The sequence below is a fragment of the Tyto alba genome, unplaced genomic scaffold (assembly GCF_018691265.1).
Source record: "Tyto alba isolate M040663 unplaced genomic scaffold, T.alba_DEE_v4.0 Super-Scaffold_14, whole genome shotgun sequence".
NCBI lineage: Eukaryota > Metazoa > Chordata > Aves > Strigiformes > Tytonidae > Tyto > Tyto alba.
In genome coordinates, this window is record NW_024881276.1 from 9598315 (window position 1) to 9620394 (window position 22080).

Here is a 22080-nt window from a genome sequence, read left to right on the forward strand (position 1 = left end):
AATACACTAGCAGCTCCCTGTGCTTTCCCATGGCATTCCTGCCAGTTTTCAGCTGTGCTCTTGGCCTCAGAGACTGGAAGAAAGGAGGATTTGAACTTCTCTTCCCATTAGCAACAGACTAGGGTATGCTCAGTTGCATTTCTCTGTTCAGTCATCCACCTCCTGAACAGCTGTTACAGAAAAACAACTTCAGAAATGCTAAATAATAACAAATTAACTGGTCTTTCTACAAGACTGGCTGAGACTGGGCCTCCTGGCTCTATTGTGGTCTCATGTAAGTCAGAAATGCAGAACTGGCATCAAAATTGTAATGGCCTGAGGGACCATCTAATAGCATTGTGTGGGAAACTGCAGTATTCCCGACCGAGCCTGTCCCTTCCAAGCATCAGGATAGAGTATGCAGGCAAGAAAAACATGAATTGATTTTATTTCCACGAGTTGTATCCTGCTTGAGACTTGAAGAATTCGAACATTGGAAAGATAAATCAAACTATAGGTAATTGAGTTTCTGGCCCAACAGCCTATGTCTATATTATTTTCTTGCAGAAAGGCTGAAAGAACTATAGGGAGGAAAACAAACTCGGGGGGACGTTGCAAGGTACAAACAGCCATCTTGGGACTACAGGGCGGTTCTCCGCTTGGCGGGCAACACAAGGAACGGGGTAACGGACGGGACCGGCGCGGCGGCGTGGAGGGAGAGCAGGGCTGCCGTAGCTCTCGGGCCGCGCTGACGCTCCCCAGCAGGCAGCTCCGCGGGCGGGCGGGAGCCAAGCGCAGCCCCGCGCCTCACGGGGCGCAGGGGCACCGCCAGCACGGGCGACAAAGCCAGGGGCCGAGAGCTCCCGCCTCACGCAGCCCGGGGCAGGCGGCCGCCTCCCCGCCCAGAGGGGCGAGATGAGGCGGGCACAGGAGGGCCGCCCGGTTCCGCAAGGCCCGCGGCCGGGCACCGCTCACCCGCGGAGAACCCCGGCCACCCAACGAATCGCCGCGGCTCGCTCGCCCCCGCCTCACGCCCGAGGGAGCCGCCGGGGGCGGGGCGGGGCGGGGCGGGGCCGGGCGCGGCACCTCCCCCCCGCGGCCGGGGGCGGGGCCCTTCTCCTTTGCGCCATGATGAACAAATGACCTCGCGGGGAATGAAATTTAAGTTCCACCGGGGGGAGAGAGTTCTCTGCTTCGAGCCCGACCCCACCAAAGCCAAAGTGCTCTATGATGCCAAGGTGACCGGCTGTGCGCGACCCTGCCCTCCCGTGCCCCCCCCCCCCCGCCATCCCCTCCCCGCCGCGGGGCCCCGGGGGGGGGGGGGGGTGGGGGGGAGGAGGGCGGGGCCGGCGCGGAGCCCGGCCCGCGGCCGTTGCTGCCGTTAACGCTCCCCGGCGGGCGCGGCGCGCAGCGGGGTGGGGGGAAGCGGGTGCAGGCCTCAGCCGAGGAGGTGGCGGTTCCGCCGGCAGCACTTGTTGCGGAGGCCGGGGGGGGGGGGGGGGGGGGGGGGGGCAGCAGGCGGAGAGGCCGTGGGGCGGGGGCCGCCCGCCGTCACGGGGCTGGGAGACAAAGCGAGGAGGCGCCCATCGCCGCCGGGCCTCTTCTGCCCTCCGGCCTTGCGCCGCTGCCATCGCTCCCCGGGCCTCTCTACCCGCTCGGCCCACCCCGTTACCGGCTCCTCCGCCGCGGGGGTGCGCTTGGCAGCTGTGCGGGAGCCTCCGGGCCCACCCCCGCGGGGTGACAGGCGGTGGGGGCCCCGGCCGTCGGGACCCTGCTCTCGCCTTAGGTGGAGAGCGGAGCCGCCGAGGGGCTCGGGAAGTGTCGGACACCGCTCCCGCCTTCCGTTCGCGGCTGAACACCTGCATAGTAATCGTGAAATCTTACTTTTCATCCCTGAGCTTTCATAGCGCAGCTTAGTATATCCTTCCTCCCTGCACTCCTACCGTTCCTGCCCGCCCTTCTGCCTTTCGGAAGGATTTCAGTGGTACCGACGGTACAGGAGCGTATACAGCAATATGATAGCAAGCAGTGAGCAGTGGACCTTAAGTGTTGCAATAAGGTGTCTGACTCACTTGGGCCCGGCCTTAAGAATCAGTGATAGTCATTGTAGAGCATTATGTAGATACAGTATTGGTTTGGTTATCAGTGGAAAGTGAAATAATTTTTTCAATCCTAAATCATCTGTACCTAACTTGCAGAGTTCTATTTTACTGTTTTTGTTGTAGAGAGGGCTAAAAAGTTACATATTGCAATTGGATTCCTGACTAAGTAAATACTTCTTGATGCAAGTTTTCTAGTTGTGTAGATCACTGTTTTTCAAACATCTTTGATCAGGAACTCTGCCTTCCTGTAATATTTTGGGCTGCTTTTTTGTTTGTATGGGTATTCCTATGTTCTGACCGCCTCAACAGCTTTAATTGCCAGTCCTAGAGGTAACCTGAGTGCAAAAAATAATACTGCCTTTTCTTCTTTACTTTCAAATACCCCAAATTCCAGCATAACTGGCCTTGATTCCATCAACGGTTCTTAAATTCTGGACTCCCAAGTTAAAACATTACTGTACCCTTACTGCTGGGTTCATTGGGAGATAGATGGCCTATGAGAGCCATTCAGGTGCATGCAAAATGATTCCTTTGTTACTGCTGTTCCTAAGGATCCACCTGAAATGTCTGTTGAGGTGCAGGCCCTTTCAGACTGGCTTTTTACATGTGTGAAAGAGAAGAAAACAAAGGCTCACGTATACACAAAGCCCTTTAATGTTTTGTGGCTGGGATTCAGTGTTCAAGAGGGCAGCATTTCTGATATTTGTATACATATAGAACTTTGTTGCCCTTGCTTTGAGGGCGTAAAGAGACAGCACACAGGAGAAAACGTTAGCAGCCCAGATGTATATCTGCATATCTGTATTGTGATACTGCATTGTTTTGCATCTCCCTTTGCCTGTCTTGAAATCAGGGGACATGTGAGGACAGGACAAAGATGCATAGCAGTCACCAACCTTAAAAGCGCTCAACAAAAGAGATAGTTTTTCTGACCATTTAGTATAATCCATATCTTATATTAATATTCGCTGATAAAATTAAAGGTATATTTAATTTCTGTTAATAAACATTTATTTCTGTGCATAAATTCCCTAAATACTGGAAAGCTCACTTTCTCTCAAGCTTTTAAATACATGCTATTCAATATTTGTTTCAGATTGTTGATATTGTTGTTGGAAAAGATGAGAAAGGCAGAAAGATTCCAGAATATCTGATCCATTTTAACGGTTGGAACAGAAGGTAAGAACCTGTATATGCACAGTTTTGGTTCTTCCATTTCTTCTATCTTATTCTGAAAAGAAAAGCATTGCACAGAATATCAAAGGACTTTGATGTCTGCGTGAATATCTCTGGTTTTGTGAAGGCCTTTAATATACTTGCTCATGTTGACACATTGGTCTGTATCCATACATTTCAGTGGATCAGTTTGATAGCCATGAACTTCATGGGATATCTGCCTTTGGCATATACTTGTGGCTCCTAGGTTTTCATTAATAAAGGGAATTTATACTTTGTTAAATCTAGACCTGGATTGTTTGGCTATTGAGGCCAATACATGAGTGCAGTCCCTGACTGATCTATAGCATGTGTCGGTGCTAGAAACACTGTCGCATCTTAAGTCAAGGTTTGAGAGATTTTAAAATAGCAGCAGGAGAATTGAAGCAATGTGAACTCAAAAGGCTGCAAACCTTGTGATACAGTTGTTGCTTCTGAATTACATTAAAAGAGTGCTTTTTAGATTTAATGTAGATTAATTAATTAGTAACCACAAGTGGCATGTGTTCATAGCCGTTAATAATTTTCTTTTGACCTATCCTTAGCTGGGATAGATGGGCAGCTGAAGATCATGTTCTTCGTGATACAGACGAAAACCGCAGATTACAGCGTAAATTGGCACGGAAGGCTGTGGCTCGCATGTAAGACATCCTTTTGGTCTTGAATGAGAGATTCGTTTTCAGATTCACACACATACATCCAGGTGTCTACGAGTGAGCTTGGCCTCTTCAGCTCATGCTGTAGATATCTACTCAGTTCAGTCAGTGCATTCTAGAGAGCTACTCTTCTGATACTAAGGTAGATACCTACATATTGTTATTAATCAACACTCTAAATGACTAACACTTAATAACTATGTTATTCTTAACTATTTCTGCAAAATTCTGCAATATTGGATCTACATCTTCCCAAAGAAATGTACTTGAAAAATAACTTAGGAAAACCTGAAGTATTTTTCAGCCAAAGGCAATAATCTAATATTGGTTGGCCATGGCTTGAGGATCTGCTTGAGAACACGAATATGAGGTAATGTACAGATGTTAAGGTATCCACTCTCAAATAAACATTGTCCAAATTATTTCAGCGTTAATTAATGAAAATAACTCAAACATATGTTTCCTGTGCATTTGCATGTTATGTAATTAGCTAGGATAAACACATTATATTAGCTAAGTTTCAGTGAACCGTATTATGTTCTGTAGGAGAAGAAAGGGAAGAAAGAAGAGACGTTGCAGGTTGCCTGGTGTTGACTCTGTATTAAAAAGCCTTCCCTCTGAAGAAAATGATGAGAGTAGCGGAAACTGTGAGTTTGTTTTCATTCTTTGATAACTGGCATGATGCCTTTTAAGTTTCTGAGCTAGGGGTACAGTGGATTCTGTAACTTGCTATTATGATGACATGAGAGCATCACAGTCCTATTTAAAATATACAGAGGCAGTGATAGGAAGAGCAAGCAATATGTTTCATGCTAAGCATCTCTTAAGAGGGCTCCTTTCTTCCTGTATTCCAGAGGCTTTTCCTTATATCATATACACTCAGCTATTCTAATCGGAGATTCCAGAGCTTAATGCTCTTTTGTTTAGTGTAAAATTATTAGGTGCAAGAACCCCTCAGTTTTCTTTGGTTGGTGTTACGAAACAAGACACTTGCCCTGCTAGTGTTTCTACATATTTTAGGGGGCAATAAGATTTTCTTTTCCCCCAGTTTACCTGGCACAGAGGTCTGTTTCTTGTCAGCTGACTGGCTGATTTCACTCTCAAGCCAGCCCTTTCATTTCATAGCATTTTTCTTTGTTGCTTGAAAGCCAGCAGGAACACTGGCTGGCATGTAACTTATGTTCTGACAACTACTGCTGCCCAGATTCAGACCTTCTGATTGAATGATTAATATGTTAATCCCTTGTTCAGAACTGAAGTTCAACAAAAATTGAAAAGATCTATGAGTGTTCAGAAATGTAGGGAGCTTTTAAAAGTGAGTGTTTTTCAGTTTGAGAGGATGCAAAAATACCTCCTCTAAACTTCGTCTTCTATATTTAAAAAGTTTATAGTGTGCTGTAAATGATACTTGTGTTTAATTCAGTTAGAATTATTCATCCTTGTGTAGTTTGGTGTTTTGATTATTTGTTTTGTTTGTTCTTTTTAGTTTGGGCTTTTTTTTTTTTTTGTTTTTTTGCGTTGAGGCCTGGAATTGTTTGGTCTTACCTCTACAGTGTAACAATGTGAGATAAATATATGAAATCTCTTTTACACAGCTATAAGTAGTTCTTCTTCTGATGACAGTGATGAAGGAACAGATGAAGAAATAAAAAGTGAAGAAAGTGACATAGAAGAGAGGACAGAAATGGTATGTTCATGAGCTCCTTAACTTAATGGAATTTAAACATCTGTATTTGAAACTCCGGAAAAAATGAGGTAGATGAAATACAGGTCAACTGATTATTTAGCTGGAATTAAAAGCACAATTTTCTTCCTCCTAGTGCTGACTGTGGTTGAGTTTTTTGAAACTATGGATGTCATATTCTTGTAGAATTCTTTGTTATTAATCTTAAAATACGCATTTGTTTCTTTTCCTCTCTTTCTACCTATAAGGCTTATGTGGAGAAAAACATAACAAACTAGATTGTCTGGATTTGTGAGTGATGTAAAATTTAACTGGTCTGTGTAGGTTGGACAGATCCTAATAGCAGCAGGATCTTTCTGGCTTTTGAATTTTACTGTGAAACGGGCACGTCAATTCTGCTTTTAATGTGGAAGACTGACTTCAATAAAAAACATTTGTTTTCTCTACATTATCAAAAAGAAAGCACAGCTTAAACAGTTGTTCTGGAGGTCTGTGGAATCTAACTACTACAGTCTGGGTGACTGAAGCAGCAAAACCTAACAAATTCCTGTTCATTCTTTTGTGTTAAATACTTAAGCAAATGCTAAATTTAAAAAAAAGTCTTAAAAAATGAATTCACAGATGACTTCAATATTGTTAAATTGCTTACAGTAAGGTTACTATCCACTTAAATATTTACTGTAGTTTGTATATTTCATTTTTGCATGACAAAACTTGATTGTTATATTGTATACTGACTACTGAAGTTCTTTTTCACTAATATTCATAAGCACAGCCAATATATTGGTTTTTGCACTTGTCTGTTGTAGAAAGAAGAACAAGACACTCACACAAAAAGGGACATGGAAGAAAGAGCAATAAGCATAGAAATTCCTGAAGTCTTGAAAAAGAAGCTTGAGGAAGACTGTTACTATATTAATAGAAGAAAACGGGTATGAAATAAAAGCTATGAAATGAATATGCACCAAAAGAAGTTCTTGCATATAACAAGTCATGGTTTTTGAGCTTTATTGCAAATTTGATCTTAAACAGTATAAGGAAGAATAAAGAAGGTGTAGGGAGCAGACTTAGCAGACTATAGCTAACAGAGTGATTTGTAATTATATTTAAGAATGTAGCATTTCAGTACCCAATTGTGTTTTAGAGTGCAGGTTGTTTTTTAAATCTGGAAATGTAGTAAGCTTGTTAATCTGACCATATTTTTGTTTCTCCAGATGTTGATTGATCAAAAATGCAGTTTAAGAGTTCAAATTAATCACTCCTGAAATAACTTAATGCGGTAGAGATTTATTAAACTAATCACGACGTTACAAGCTTCTGTTTTAACTTTGTATTCTTACTAATTGTTTTTGTAAGACATTAATTTGTTGTTTCTTTTTCAGCTAGTCAAGCTTCCTTGTCAGACAAATATAATAACCATCCTGGAGTCCTATGTGAAACATTTTGCTATTAATGCCGCTTTTTCAGCCAATGAAAGATCTCGGCACCATCAGATGACTCCACATGCTAATATGAATCTTCATTATGTGCCACCAGAGAAGAAGTAAGTAATCTTTAGTTCAGCGCTACTGTCACAAGATGAATGACCTTGCATTCTGTGTTCTGTTTCAAGGCTGTTCACTTCTGTGAGCTTACACTGCGCCAAATGTCTATTTTTGGGACTTAAAATACTTGACGGATACCTATAGTACAGCAACACTGATAGTTTGTTTCTCAGTGAGAGAGTTGCTATAATCTGAAAAGTCATTATGCAAAAGCATCAGTATCCCCTTTTATCATGTAAGTTCTTGTGAATATTGTGACCCATTTTAGAAGAGTATGTTGCTGTTGTCTATGTGAAGATATTTTTGAGCACCGAGAGAGTATCTGATGTGAGAATTCCCTGCTTCAATAAAACTGAACAGGTTCAAATTTTATGAAGAACAAAAATTTTATACAAACACTTGGAGAACTCCAGGCACAGGTGATGTTTTATTTTTTGTAATTGACATATCTAAAATACTAGAGTCAATATGCAGGGTAACGGGATGTGTAGTAACACCAGTTCTGTTTATTAAAACTGATTGCATCTTGGTTGCTCTTTTCTCCTCCAAGCTGTATATTCTTCTACGATGCTACAAATGTAGTGTATTAACCCTGCATGTTTGCAGTGTGAGGTTTTTTTTGTTTGGTTGTTTTTTGTCTTATGTTAAAGATTCTCAATATTAGATGAGACTTTTTTTTTTTATCCAAGTCTGCACTGAGGTGAAATCTTGTATTTTATCAAAGAAAAATCTTGACTTTTGTTACCATGTTCTATTTCAATGGTGCATAGTTATGCTATTCCTTGCAATATTTTGGTTGGTGTGAGTGTCTTGGTTTATGTTGATGTCATCCATTATTTGACAGATTAATGATACTTTCCTTCTTTGTAATGTAATCTCTCAAACAAGAAGTTAGACAAGACAACAGAAATATGAACAGAAGGTTGCACACACATTATGATTTTTAAAGGTGTATGTTTAAGTGACTTCTTCAATAATGAAGGTGGTTTAATAAGGAAAATGTGTGCAATTTCAACGATCTGTTAGGTAGGAGAGATTCAGCTGACAACTTTTATTGCATTGCCCTTACTGCTCTAACACAGAAGGTAATTGACCTTTTCAGATGTGATAGAATTTCTACACATGATGGTCCCCTGAACCAATTTATATATAGTGTTTAAAAAAAACAAACCACAAAAGCAGTAGTTTTAGTAAGTGGTGTGGAATGATAATAGGTGGTATGGAATATCTAACATGGGTCGTTGTGGCAGGATCAAATTACTGTTAGCACACACATCTATGCATTTGAAGCATAAGAAATGAATACCTTCACAGAGGTGAGAAGTGTTGGAGGTGGGCTGGATTCAGTGTTCTTGGTTCTGCTTGTAACAGCACATCTACTCACCACCTAGCACCATGAGTGTTTTACACAAGCCCAAAACTGGAATTCCTAGGAGGCTCTAAACATAGTGCTTTGGTTATCAGGAGCAGGCCTTTGGAAACTGAGCTCCAGTGCAAATGTATCTGTTTTCCATGGTTCACTGGATATTTCTTAAGCACAGCCTTAACTGCATCTTAGCAGCTATAGATCAAATTCTGCATATGCCTTTTAGACAGAGAATCAATTTATTGAATACTTTTTCTGACAAGTGTCTTTTTTTTTGAGCCTTGTAAATCTGGAAAAACAAAATAATGCTTACATGAAAAACTAACTAACTTTATTTACTGTAAAGTAGATTTTACTGATCCAGTAAATAGTAATACAACAGAACAATTGTATGATTTTGTTGGACCTTATTAAGCAGACTTTTAAAAGTTGTATTTGTCTGAAGTTACCTACAGCAATCACTGTCTCTTCAAGTATGCTTTTAACCACTCTTCATTACGTAGTGATGAAGTCAGCATATTGTAGTTAAGATGTCGATCTGTATTAAAACGGAATTTCCTATGACTGCACTGAAAGATTTTGACGTGCAGCTTTGAAATTCATAATCCTTTTTTTTTTTTTCCCTGTAGTGTTGAGCTGTGTAAAGAGATGGTGGACGGGCTGCGAATAACCTTTGACTTCACTCTTCCATTAATTTTGCTCTATCCTTATGAACAAGCTCAATTTAAGAAGGTGACTTCATCAAAATTCTTTCTTCCCATCAAAGAAAACTCATCAAATACTAACAGGTCAGTTGGGTATATGGAGTCTGATACTGCTTATCTCCTGAGCAAAATGCAGTAGAACGTGGTTATGCGTTAAGAATTGGATGATTTCTCACAGACTTTGACTTAAATCATCTTGATAAAATGTTGAACTTTTCTGTGAAATGCTTGCCTGAATTTAGGTTCTGAATTTCTATCTGGTTAACTTCAAAAGGGGTTTGTCCTGACTGGTGTAGAATTACGCTGCAGCTTTGTGGGGGGAAAAAAAAATGACATTGAAATGTAGACTTGTGTTCATTAGCTTTTAAATTTGAAAATAAATATGCCTTCGGAAAATAGTATTTAGACGAAAGTCTCATCCTGTTGATAGTTATTGGGAGGAGACTGTCTGATTTGAGTAAGTATTTAACAAGATCTGTGAAGCTAAAATAGAAGTATCTCCTTTGGGGGAAGAGCCCTGATCCCTTCACTTTTGTAAAGCTGTCTTTGTTTCCTAGAAATCAGGAGGAGCTTTCCCCGAGTCCTCCTCTGTTGAATCCACCAACGCCTCAGTCAACCGACAGCCAGCCTGCAACAGGGGAGCCAGCCACGCCAAAAAGGCGAAAAGCTGAACCTGAAATTCTGCAGTCGCTGAGACGTTCTACACGCCACAGCTCGAACTGTGACAGGTTATCAGAAAGCAGTGCTTCCCCACAACCTAAACGACGGCATCTTGAGACCCCAGCTTCTATGCCAAAGCTATTCTTGCACCTGGAAAAAAGTAGGTTTTGCTCTTTAAATTACTGCTGTAAACAAGATTTTAAGTCTTGTTCTTTTTTGTTTTTTCAATGGCATCTGTACTGTGAACAGAATGATTGAAGTAGGAATTAATTAAATTTTGTATTATTTATCTCTGAAGCTTATACCAAAGGGAGAAATACAAAGCAATATTCTCGGTACTTTAGTACTGTAATTCTCAACAGAATTCAAGGAGCTGCTTTTCTGTGATCTTACTTTAGGATAGCATTTATTGAATTCCAGTGTTTTAAGACTGCAAACGTTTTAGCAGCAGGTCTTAGTTACATTTAATGGCTTATAGTTCCATAAAACAGATAATAAAATGTATTTCTGATTTCCTTTGTTTTGTTTTTCCTTCCCTTTTGAAGAAACCCCTGTCCATAGTGGATCATCTTCACCTATAACTTTGACTCCTAGCAAAGAGGGGAGTGCGGTTTTTACTGGCTTTGAAGGTAGAAGAAACAATGAATTGAATGAGGTAATATTTTATGTTACTGTCCTAGGTTCAATGATTAAAGGTTTTGTTGACCTCAGAGTAGGTCTATGTAAGAGAAGGTTTTGTTTGTATTACTTGTTTCATCTTTGATTTTGAAGTTCTGCACAGACTAAACTATTTATGGTGCTATAAAGATTTCATAACCAACCTTTTCATGTCTTATGTTTAGGTTTTGTCCTGGAAACTGATGCCAGAGAATTATCCACCAAGTGATCAACCACCACCTCCCTCATATATCTATGGATCTCAACATTTGCTACGGATGTTTGGTAAACTAATGCAAAACTCTGTGCTGAATCAGAATGTCCTTATTTGCATATTTTTTTTCTGTGGTGTGGTGTTTTGGTTTTTTTTTTTTTTTTTTCAGTGATCATATCAATGTGATTTTTTGTTTGCTTTATCACATTTAGTTTTATTCTTGGAGAAGTGTACATTTTAATCTGTTTAAAACTCTCAGGCTGTTTATAAACTTGGTTATCTCTTACTGGTTCTGTAAGCCTTCATTTAACAAAAGCAAACAAGCATTTTTACTTCCAATACACTATCAAACATCATTAAACCAAGCAGCATTCCCCTTCTCAGCATGTTTCTTTTTAGTAAGGTTTTGAAAGATCACTGAGTAACTTGCAAAGAAAAGTGGAAGCTGCAGGGAGAACAATTTTTTTTATTCTTATCTGTATAGTGGATAAAAGAAGGAGTTGCTCTTAAAAGAACAGTTGTAAACATTATTTCTCTTATTTACAGTAAAGCTACCAGAAATACTGGGGAAGATGTGCTTTCCTGACAAAAACCTAAAGGCTTTAGTAAAACACTTCGAAATGTTTCTGAGGTAATGTGACACAATGTACCATAGTAGTATTTGCATTGTGGCATATATCTAAGTGTCCTGTAATGACAAAGGGTTTTAAAAATAATATGTTATTTTCCTATAACTGTAAGAATATTATAAAATTAAGATAAGATTATAATAATAACGATTTGAATAAAGATTAATACAAGATTTTTGATTCTGTAATTCAAATTGAAGGGAACCTGAACTCCTTACTTAAAGTTTTGTTAAACACAGTGATAGAGAACTGAAGTATAAAAGTTTATTTGCTAGTATATGTAGAATGACAAGTCTGACTTGGTTAAGAAGCATGTTTTATGAAGAAATACAATCTCTGCATTGTTTTGAGAACATAATCTGAGAGTTCTGATGTTGCATTGATATTAGCAGGGGGGAAAATATTGTGGTTTAGCATATGTTTTTAATTATGGTTGTGTTTTGGTTTTTTTTTTTTTGGTTTTTTTTTTTTTTTAAAGGATATTCTGTCCTAACTGAGCTTTAAACAGAAAAGTTTATCTGTTATGCAAAGCAGTGGCTTTTAGAGGAACTCGAACTCTTTCTGACCATGCTAGCAGAGTCAGTATGGTCATACCTGCACCATGATCAGCTGCTTTGGGTACTCTAGTTAATATCTCTGCATGACATTGTAGTGATAGTTAGACACCTAGTGTGGCACTACGTTGTGCAGCAGCAATACATGGAAAATACATTTACCAAGGAAAACTTACAGGAGAAAGTGTTGTAAATGGTAAACATCTGAAACAAGTATGGAACTCTTAACTTAATTTTGGTCAAAGGCTTTTAAGTAGCCACATAGGGAAAAGTAACATAAAGTGACGCTAGCATATCAAAAGTGGTCCAAAAAATTACATTTACTAGGAACTGTTCAGACTTGATTTTTATCACAGAAATACTTGCGCGTTATTTGTTTCTCATTGCAAGAGAAAACTTAAGGCTGAGGTGACATCTTGTACTAGTTTTTTAGTTTTCACGTTATGTCTTTTCCTTTTTGGGAATGAAAGCATTAATGGATGTTTATTAAAAATATTTTCTATCAGTTCTATTCTGGCTTATCTTTTGAAAGGTAAGAAGTGTCCTACAGAGTCTGTATGCATTAGATGGTAACAGCCAGTTTACTTAAGACTGACTAATTTCTTTTAGTGAATTGCTCTTGAGTGACAAGCTGAAGTACTATGCTTTTCTTTATTTTTCTAATAACAGACAAGGGATTGAATTTATTATTAATAAAACTTTCTGAATCTTTGAATCTGAAGTAGAGTAGTCCAAGTATAAGTAGTTTATTTATTTTTTAATAAAACTTACATGTGATACACAATGATTTAGTTCTGGCATAGTTACTGATTTAATTTTTTATTATGATTTTATGGCTAAAATTTACAGTTTCATTTAACATTTGTACTTTAAAATCACGTGGGCTGAGAAACTGAGACATATTTAATATAACACTTAGTCTAGAAGCTTGTTTTATTGAGTTTACTCAGACCTTGATAGATGCATTAAATTCGCTTTGAGATGCTACATGGGTAATATTTTCCAGTCATGCCCTCAGATTTCTGCTGGACAGGATTGATCTCTGTTTCCTAGACAACATATATCTTTAAGGGATGTATGAAATGCATCTTTTTGAGTTTCATATTAAGTAGGAGCCATACCTTTTGTGCTTAGTGCAGCTTTCTACAAGTATAAATAATGAAAATTTCTTCACCGGGACCATGGAAGTTGATTTCTCAGGTGCAGAATTTGCCAAAGTAGAGAAACTCATTTTCTTCAATTAAGTACAAAACTCTTAGTCTTCACTTGAAGTTATGTAGCTCTGAAATAATTCATACTACTTACAGAAGAATAACAGTCTGAAATGGATGTTAGTGACAAACTCGCTGGTTGGTTTCACTGATTTTCACTTTGAGTTTAGTCTTCAGGAGCAAGCAGTGGAAGCTAGTACAGTAAGTGGTGCCTACTAACTGGTAATCTTGGTAGCTAAGGACCACCGATTAAATCTTCCTGCCTGTTAATAGTTTTTGAGGTAGAGTAAGTATTGCCTTTTGACTAATTCTAGTATTTCACCCGCATTTTTAATAAAATGCTGTATGTGCTGTGTTTTACAACTTCTCTGTATTGTGAGGTGCTTAGCATGCCTCCAGAGGCTGCTTAAGTGATGAGAAGTGATAGGCAAGAAGGTGCCAGTTTTTGGTTTTTTGTTTCCATTGATTTGAACACAGCCTTGACTTGGAAAACTGTTTCGGGATCAGTGGGTCACTTCTCAGGACTGATGACCAATAGGTGATACTTAAAAATTAGAAGAATATAACATGTCTGGTTTTAGAATAGAAAGACCCATTTTACCTGAGGTAATTTCAGTCAATATTATTTGCATTTTAGGAAAAAAGGCTAAAGAAAACGGTATAGCACTTCAGAAAGCCATAGGTATTTTGACTTTAATGAAATACAGAAGAGTAAGTGATGAAATATTTCTAAAATAATACTTCTAGAATTTCTAGTACACTTTTCCAGATGAGGCCAATGTGTAGTATTTCAGATTGTGGAAAACTCCATTCTTAATGATCAAAAACCCATTGATATTTCAAACTCAGTGTATCCTGCAGGTTGTCTCTTTCATTTTTAGACGTTGTTTTTTTTCCTGATGTTTTACAACCTACTTATATCTGTTGTGCCACTCGGCTTCATGAGTAGAAAAGTATTTTAATACTGCTGAGTATTCTCTGAAAGGAAGCCAAATCAGAATGTGACCAAATTAGAGGGGGCTGCGATAATAAAATGTGTATATAGAAAGATGACAAGTTGTTTGAAGTAACCTTAAGAAATAGATCTCTGGTTTGATAGCACAACGTTTTCTGACTATAGGTTACTGTATGTGTAATTGCAGTGGTGAATTATGACCACTAGTCTGTGCTAATGTGCAATTAATGAGAGGTTATTGGTTGCTTTCTGACAGTGAAAAAGTGAAGCATTGCACATGGTGAATAGCATAGAAAACATCTTTATTTAGGTGAAGTCTTCTGTGGCAGAGTTCTTCCTCATTGTGACTTAATAAAGTTGCAAGATGGCAACTGACTAAAAATCATTTTTTGAAAGATCACAAAGAATACAGTTCTGCTGCTGTTTCTTATATTGATTAGGGTTTTTCTATTTGCCTCTCAAATTTAGGATTAACAGTTTACTTGACAAAAAGTACCTGTGCAGCACAGCAATTATGACATACTAGAAAACTTTTTGGAATCGGAGGCTAAATGTGGGAAAATCACGGTTCTGAGTTTTGTTGTGGTTTAGACCCAGCCAGCAGTCAGACACCACGCAGCTGCTCGCTCACCCTCCCTGGCCCAGGGGATGAGGAGGGAATTGGAGGAGTGAAGAGAGACTTGTAGACGGAGATAAAAACAATTTAATAAATGAAATAAAATAAGTTAATAATAAAAAGTACAAGTGGGTAATGCACCATGCCATTGCTCACCACCTACCATCGATACCCAGACCGTTCCCAGCTCACGATCCCAAAATACCGAGATCCCTCAATCACAATCCCAGAAGTGAGAGAGAATCCCCCCCTTCCCGGCCACCCCTCCTCTGTATACTGAGCATGATGTTGCATGATATGGAATATTTGATTGGCCAGTGTGGGTCTGATGCTCTGGCCGTGCTCCCTCCCCACTTCTTGCACACCTGCGCACAGGCAGGACATGGGGAGTTGGAGAGTCCTTGATCTCTCAGTAAAAACTGAAAACATCAGTGTGTTATCAGTATTGCTCTCATGCCAGATCCCATATTGAATCTAAAACACAGCACTGTCCTAGCTACTGAGAAGAAAAATTAACTCTGTCCCAGCTAAAACCAGGACAGTGACAGTGGGCAGGTGTGGGACACAAAAAGGTAAAGGGACTTTTAAACAAGATTTGCAACATATTGAAGCAATTCTACTGGCAGAGTGAATGTATATTGCCTTATTTTAGGGCATTATTACAGTTGTGTTTGGGCTTTGCGGTATTAATTGAACGGGTAGAAAACTGCCATTTTGGGTCCTCAAACTTGTGGCACCTTTATGTTGAAAGGTTCTTAGTCAATGAGTACCTGGTATTGTACAGGTTATTATTTTCAGTAGGCTTTTGTTGTCTGGTTGGTGTGCAGAATCTGCTAGTGCGTGCTTATTGTTCTTGACTAAGGTTTGATTGCTTTTCCAAAAATACTTCCTGAAAATGCATGATGTGGATTGCTTCTCTTCCTTCTTAGAAAATGATCAGGTGCCTGGGTATTTGTATGAAGAGCACATTCCCAGTCATAATAGCAGAGGTTTGGATCATGCATCTGGAGTGAGAGGTTGCCCAAAATATTCTAAGTGTTACGGTAGCTTTTCTAGAAGGTAGCTCTAGCAATTGGTTCTGGGATCTCTGCTGGCCTTGCCAAAAGTGAGTCTTTACCTCAAGACCAACCAAGGATTCCTGTGCTGAGCTCTCGTAGGACTGTTTTCCCAAAGGGTCTACTAGAAGTTACCACTTTGAATTTTCACTCACTCAGCCTGATTACCTGAAATATTGTATTGGCAGTTTGGCATCTTCAGAGTTCTCTGCACTTGCCCTTTAAAGGGCAAGAAAGATGATCTGGGTTTCTGTAGGTGGATGAGTGGCAAGAATCCAGTCAACAAAACAAGCCGGTTGGTTCTTGAGACACTGGGTATCAGAATAAATATCCAAAACTTTTCACTTCACTTGTTCTGTTGACTGCACTGGGGTTGCGATGAACTTTGTGTTGGTGAGCTTTTGCCACGAGCAGCCTTCCAGATGGAGATGTGCCTGTTGTTGGAGGGGTTGGGGAGCAGGTGGTAGTGTATGCTTTTGTGTGAAACTAAAACATTTTAGCTTTCAAATCCTGCATTTGAGTAGCAGGAGATAGCTTCTTAATCTGCAGATGACATTTCTTTTGATGAGGTGACTCAGAGTTAGGACCCATTGTGCGCTTTAAGCAAATTCCTTTAGATAGATTGTTACAGTTGCCTTTCAAACATCATCTAGCCCAGGCCACTGATCTCATCAAAGCATCTGCTTAACTTGTAAAACTTAGAGCTGTAGCGAAAGTGTGTAAGATGTCATCTTCCTGGAAACTTTTCCTTTTAACTCTGTATTCTTATACCTTTGTGGCTGAGGTCATCCTTAAAATTATTAAGGTTTTCCTTTCTTTGTAATATTCATGCTTTTCATGCCATCCCTGAGTTTATTCATGTGGTGGTAGCTGACGTTTAGAAGAGTGGTTTTCTTCATTCAGAGACTGCAGGTAATAGGTTGTGTTGATGCTGCCAAGGCAAGGATGTTTTTTGCTACTAGATGAGACTTTTAAAGCTCATATTAATTCAGTGACTCTGAGAAACATTCTTGACATATATATGTCAAGTGGCCTCTTAATGTGGATAGTGATAAATCTATGCCACTTTTTGGTAGATCTTCCTGTGTAACTCTCAGCCAGATGGTAGTATATTTGTGAGGCTATTGCTTGGAGTCACGTGAGGTAATCTTGCTTACAGACTGCTACACCTGAAGATCACAATACAGGAATTCCTCAAGCTAGGTTGCCCCTGTGTCTGTTTCCCTTGTCTCCATCCCCTCTAGCACTTTCTGAAGTGCCGTTCTTCTAGGAACCTGTGGTAGAGAGCAAAATATCTGCATTGTGCCCTGTTACCTCTATGTTCGGAGCAGGAGTTTAAGGCATAAGTATTCTTTTTGTGGATGCTCATGATGAGAAAAATGTGTGCAGTCTTACATCAGGGTGTTTGTGTGGACTGTGCATCTCAAAACTCGGCTACTCATAAGCAGTTTCACTCTGTAGGTGTACACGTATGAACTCTGTAAAAAATGTTTTTCCAAGAGCAAAGCATTAGTAAAATATCCAGTAGCTAAGAGTCTTACAAGACTGCTAATATTTCTGTGCCAACTTTCTGCACTGCCATGTAGTTTGAATTGAAAGCAGCTTTAGAAGGGCCACTGCTCTTTGTATACAGATATACAAGGGATTGGGACAGAAACTGACCTTGTGTTCTTTTGCCTGTTTCCTCCCGCTTCTCTGCAGAAAGTAATTTGTATTTGCTTTTCAGAACTGTTACATTAAGAACAGAGAGATGTACATTTGACTACATGCATTCTGCTTGCCTTTTTTTTTTTTTTTTTTTTTTCTCTTATTTTTTGAGTTGTAGCTGTGCTACAAGCATCTCAGCTAAAATTTCTTATCTTTACCAGCTGTCATTTTAGCTTGCAGCAAACTGGCATTTATGACTGATGATCTTAAGCAAAAGTCAGAAAAATCTGTAAGAGAACCTGTTTCCCATTACTTGCCCTTAAAATTCTTGGAACTGTCAGCTATCCAATGTCCTCTACAGGTTCCTTTGTTTTACTGATGTTCTTTTAAAACATTCTGCCTCATATGATCTTGCACTTGGTACTGTGTTTTATAGAGTGTTAGCCAATGACACTAAGAATTTGATCAGCCCCTGTAGTTTGTACTCACTATCACTTGAAGTCATTAATGTGTGTTAATGAAGAATTTTTAATAAAATTCAATTTGCAGCTCATCATAAGCTTGTGCAATTGAAGTACATTAAAAGTTAGACTCAAGTCTTAAATTTTTAGGCCTTTTCACACTCACTTCATACCAACCCCACATATCCCAGAAAGTGATTTGTCATTAACTACTGTCAGAGGTCATAGCACTTGATGACTCAGGTATTTTATTAGCTTCTAAATTGATATAATTTCTTTTGTAGTGGTTTCCCTAGAGTAAGGTGTGTGTGTGTAGTGCAAATGAATGACTTGTTTCACTGAAGATTAGGAGGATGACATTGGGTGAATTGTTTTTGTGTTTCTTTGGATTAGTTTCTAAGGGGTATCTAGCTCATGAAAAAAAAAGGCATTTTATGAAGTATTAGAGCAATTTATGGCCTGATAAGCCTAGAAAAGTAGGTGGTGAATGGTTTTAATGACAAGAGCTAGTGAATCACTAAGTAATGTGGTTCAAACAGTCTATTAATCAAATTGGTGGTTTTAATCTAGATTTGCCCCCCCCCCCCTTTTTTTTTTTGAGTTCAAGAAAAGAACAAAACTACTTTCTTCTGGTTCATTCTTTTGCCAAAGTTTAATTCATTTGAATTCACTCCTTAGTAATTTGCTGCATTGATTGTGACTGTCTTGTTCTTTTAGGGGAAAATAATTCACTGCTGGTTTTATTTCATTTATTTAAATGCCTTTATTTCTGTGAATAGGAAATTTGTATAATGGAACTGTAACATGCTATAATATTAAAAACAATTCTTTTGATTTAGCAAAGTAGTCTTCATAGATAATTTTAAAGAAAACTTCTCTCAACCTTAATTATGTAAACCTTTTTGCTTTGTGCTATTTAATACAATTGGAAGCTGTTGTTGGACCCAATGAGAAAATAGCACAGTATGAATACTTGTAAGTAAAAAGTGTGCTAGATTATTTAATGCATTCAGGATTGCGTGAATGAAGACTGTGTGGAACTTTAAATTTACTTATCTCTTAAGTGTTTATTATGATAGCTTACATGGTGTCAGTCTGTGGCAGAACCAGTAGGATCCTTGTTTTAAATACAAGAGAGATCTTTCTCCCTTTTGGCAGAACCTGCCCAGCTGAATATTGCCAGAAATTATGTGCTTGATTAGACACTTTTACAGGTCATGTAACGGAGCCATTTCTGCTCAGTTCCTTAGGTAACGTTTGAAAACAAAAGCAAGCTGCCATTTGAACTTGAAGTGTATTGGTTGTCCAGCCAGTTCATTTCTGTGTCTTAAACCTGAAACATTTTACATCAGAAGCCACCCTAGGTCCCTCTATACTGTTAGTTACAGAACTCCTATGAAATAAGCAGGCATGGAGGAAGTTGACAAAGTGCCTTCTAAATAAATGGTGACACATTAAAGGATTGATTTCTTCTAAAAGAGCTTGTATTTCTCACTTATTTTCCTAGAATTAGTAGGATGTAACCAGTTATTCCTCCAGTTGAGCGGCTGTTTGATGCCCATATTTATGTACAAGGATTGTGTGTGCTTGGGGAAAAAAAGCCCTTTTTTCAGTTACCCAAGTTTTTTGCTGTAACCTTTCTGTATGAGCTCTTAGCAGTTAATATCTTCCTGTTTAAATTTAGATTTTAAATTTATATAGAGAATCTTCTCAGTATTCTTTCCTTTGGTTCTCTTAAGATTAAGGGACATGCCTAATTCAGGCAGTATAGCTTTGAGTGAGGTTGGAGAAACACTATGGTTTTAATTGCATTCACCTGTACGTTTGTTGTTTTTGTTTTTTTTTTTTTAATTTGGACTTTCTATGTCCAGAGGATTGGTTATGCAAAACTGGTATTTTTAGCTTCTAATAATGAAGTCATCTCCCTAGCCAGTGGCTCTTGAGAGAAACCAGATTCTGCAAATAACACTGCTTCCTGTTGTTCCTGTTGCTTCCTACTCTAACTCAAACAGAGAAGCTGTAGGTAACGTTTTGCCATGTTTACTGATGCTGATCTTTAATATCCAGATATTTTTGAAGGTCTGTGTTCTGTTCTGAAGTACAACTTGATTGTGTACTTTGGAGTTTAAGAATCATTTTGCCTTCTTGCCCCCATTTGTGTACCCGGTATCTTTGTATACAAAGGAAAGAGCAGAGAACTCGGTCATTTTAGCTGTTTGTTGCTGGTGGTAGTAACAGCACTGTTTATTTTCATTTTCAGTCATAAACCAAAGAAAGGGTTGTATGTTAGAGCTGGAAGATGTGATAAGATATTGGGTGCTCGGCTGTTTGAATAAGATTTGAAGACCAGCTTGCAGAAATCTGAAATTTAGGGAACTGGATTTACAAAGGATGCATATTTGTCTTTGAGAGCCATATTTAAATCAGATACTCATTAGGGGTAGGTACCCTAAAAGCACAGGCACATGAAAGAACAAATCATAGCTTTATCTTAAAAGATACAGTTTGACTTAATGGTTGCTGGCCATTTGTATAAGATACCAGCATAGTGATAACTGAAAATCCTGGTTTTGACATAAATTAAAATAGTATGCTGAGCAGGTGACTGACAGAAGTTGCAGAAAGATCTCTTCACTTTTTTTTTTTTTTATTATTACTATTCTGTGATAGTTCTCTGCATTCTTTTCTGAGTGTGACTTCAACTTTTGGATTTTTTTTTTTTATTGAGCTCGAGCAAATTTTTTTAACGCTATTTGGATTTGAGAATCATAGGGGAAGGCTGTTTCTCACTATGTAAAACTTGTGAAAATAGGGCAAGCCTTTTGTATGCCAAATTTCAAAGTGTAATAATTCTTAATTCCCGGACTGTGGTTTTGCTGAGCTTAAAAATTAATTGAAAATAGCTTTTGTCTTAAATGTTTCATGTTCTGTTCTTTTTTTCTGGTGTGCTTTCTTCTCAGGTTTTTAGCAGAATACCATGATGATTTCTTCCCAGAATCTGCTTATGTAGCTGCATGTGAAGCCTACTACAGTACTAAAAATCCTCGGGCGATCTACTGAAGCTATTAATAAAGATTAAATTGTGCTATATGTAGCCCATGACAATGCTATTTTGCCACGTGGCTACAAGGTGAAGATGAAAAAAGAATTAAAACCACTCCTGGAGTTGAAGAAATAGAGAAATACCCTCTGTGATGGTTGGATTACTTAGGAATGGAGAACTTCTTTTTCTGAGATGTATATAGACTGTGTTGTGGGTTGCTCAGAGGATTAAATATAACTCTGACTCCAGATGAATGAAGAAGCCTTGTTCTGACTTCTAATGCATAGGACTGCGTAGGACTATTAAAGAGGAAGGGAGGCAAAAGCAGATGCATTAGCAACAGGACATTTTCATGAAGATAAATCATCATACTGTGTTTCATTTTAGCTGGACCTCTCCAGCTTGAGAAATAAGACTTGACTACACAGTTACATGAAGAGAATGCATAACTGGTACCTTATGGATTTTTTCCTCATAAATTGCACTTAATTTTGTGGAACTGTTGTGATAGAAAAGATTGCTTAATGTAAAGGTGTTTTTGCTGTTTGGCTAACATGACAACTGCCTCAAGAATGACTTTGTTGCTTGAATGAAAGATATGTTGCTTACTATGCATTTTGCAAAGATACAGCTCTTTTCATGGTAATGCTGCCAAAGTTCCAAGGAGAGCATACATTGCCAGTGATTCAACATTTACCTGGCAATAAAAGATTTCCAGAGCCATTATGAAAGAACTGATTTTCTACAAATAACCGGAGAAGTCAATAAAGTGATGGCAGTTTAACTGGCAAACACTTCTTTTCTTAATAAAGTTCATAGTGACTGCTGTGTAAATGTGTGATTTTGACTGTCTAAAATGTCTTGTTTGTGCTTGATTAGTATTTTTGAGATTGCTAAGTGTGCATGTAATGAATTGGGAGCATTGACCAATGTAGGGAAAGAAGCCCTTTCTGTATTGTTGGATTTTCTGCTACAGACTTGAAGGATGTCTCTTCAGACAGTTTTAAACACTTGAGCTCTGGAAATAGGAATTCGGTGAGAACTGAACGCATTCAGTAGAAACTGAAATATAATTCTTGTCTTGTCATCAAAACATTATCCATGACTTAGAACTCTGGCCTTCAGAAT

The 22080-nt window shown here is 38.8% G+C and overlaps 1 protein-coding gene across 3 annotated transcripts; it reads left to right on the forward strand.

The window, feature by feature from the left end:
- Positions 1-1068: 1068 nt before the first annotated feature.
- Positions 1069-21786, forward strand: MSL3 (MSL complex subunit 3). Of its 3 annotated transcripts, XM_042788773.1 has the most exons (13): positions 1069-1217; positions 3178-3260; positions 3842-3937; positions 4499-4599; positions 5548-5639; positions 6446-6568; positions 7019-7179; positions 9176-9334; positions 9808-10070; positions 10456-10565; positions 10753-10852; positions 11328-11412; positions 20870-21786. In XM_042788773.1, the coding sequence occupies exons 1-13, from the start codon at positions 1119-1121 to the stop codon at positions 20967-20969; spliced, it is 1572 nt and encodes a 523-aa protein (XP_042644707.1). In that variant the 5' UTR covers positions 1069-1118; the 3' UTR covers positions 20970-21786. The 3 variants fall into 3 exon arrangements, with proteins under 3 accessions (XP_042644707.1, XP_042644708.1, XP_032842827.1); XM_042788774.1 differs by lacking the exon at positions 11328-11412; XM_032986936.2 differs by lacking the exons at positions 1069-1217; positions 3178-3260; positions 3842-3937 and adding an exon at positions 3961-4322.
- The last annotated feature ends 294 nt before the right edge of the window (positions 21787-22080 follow it).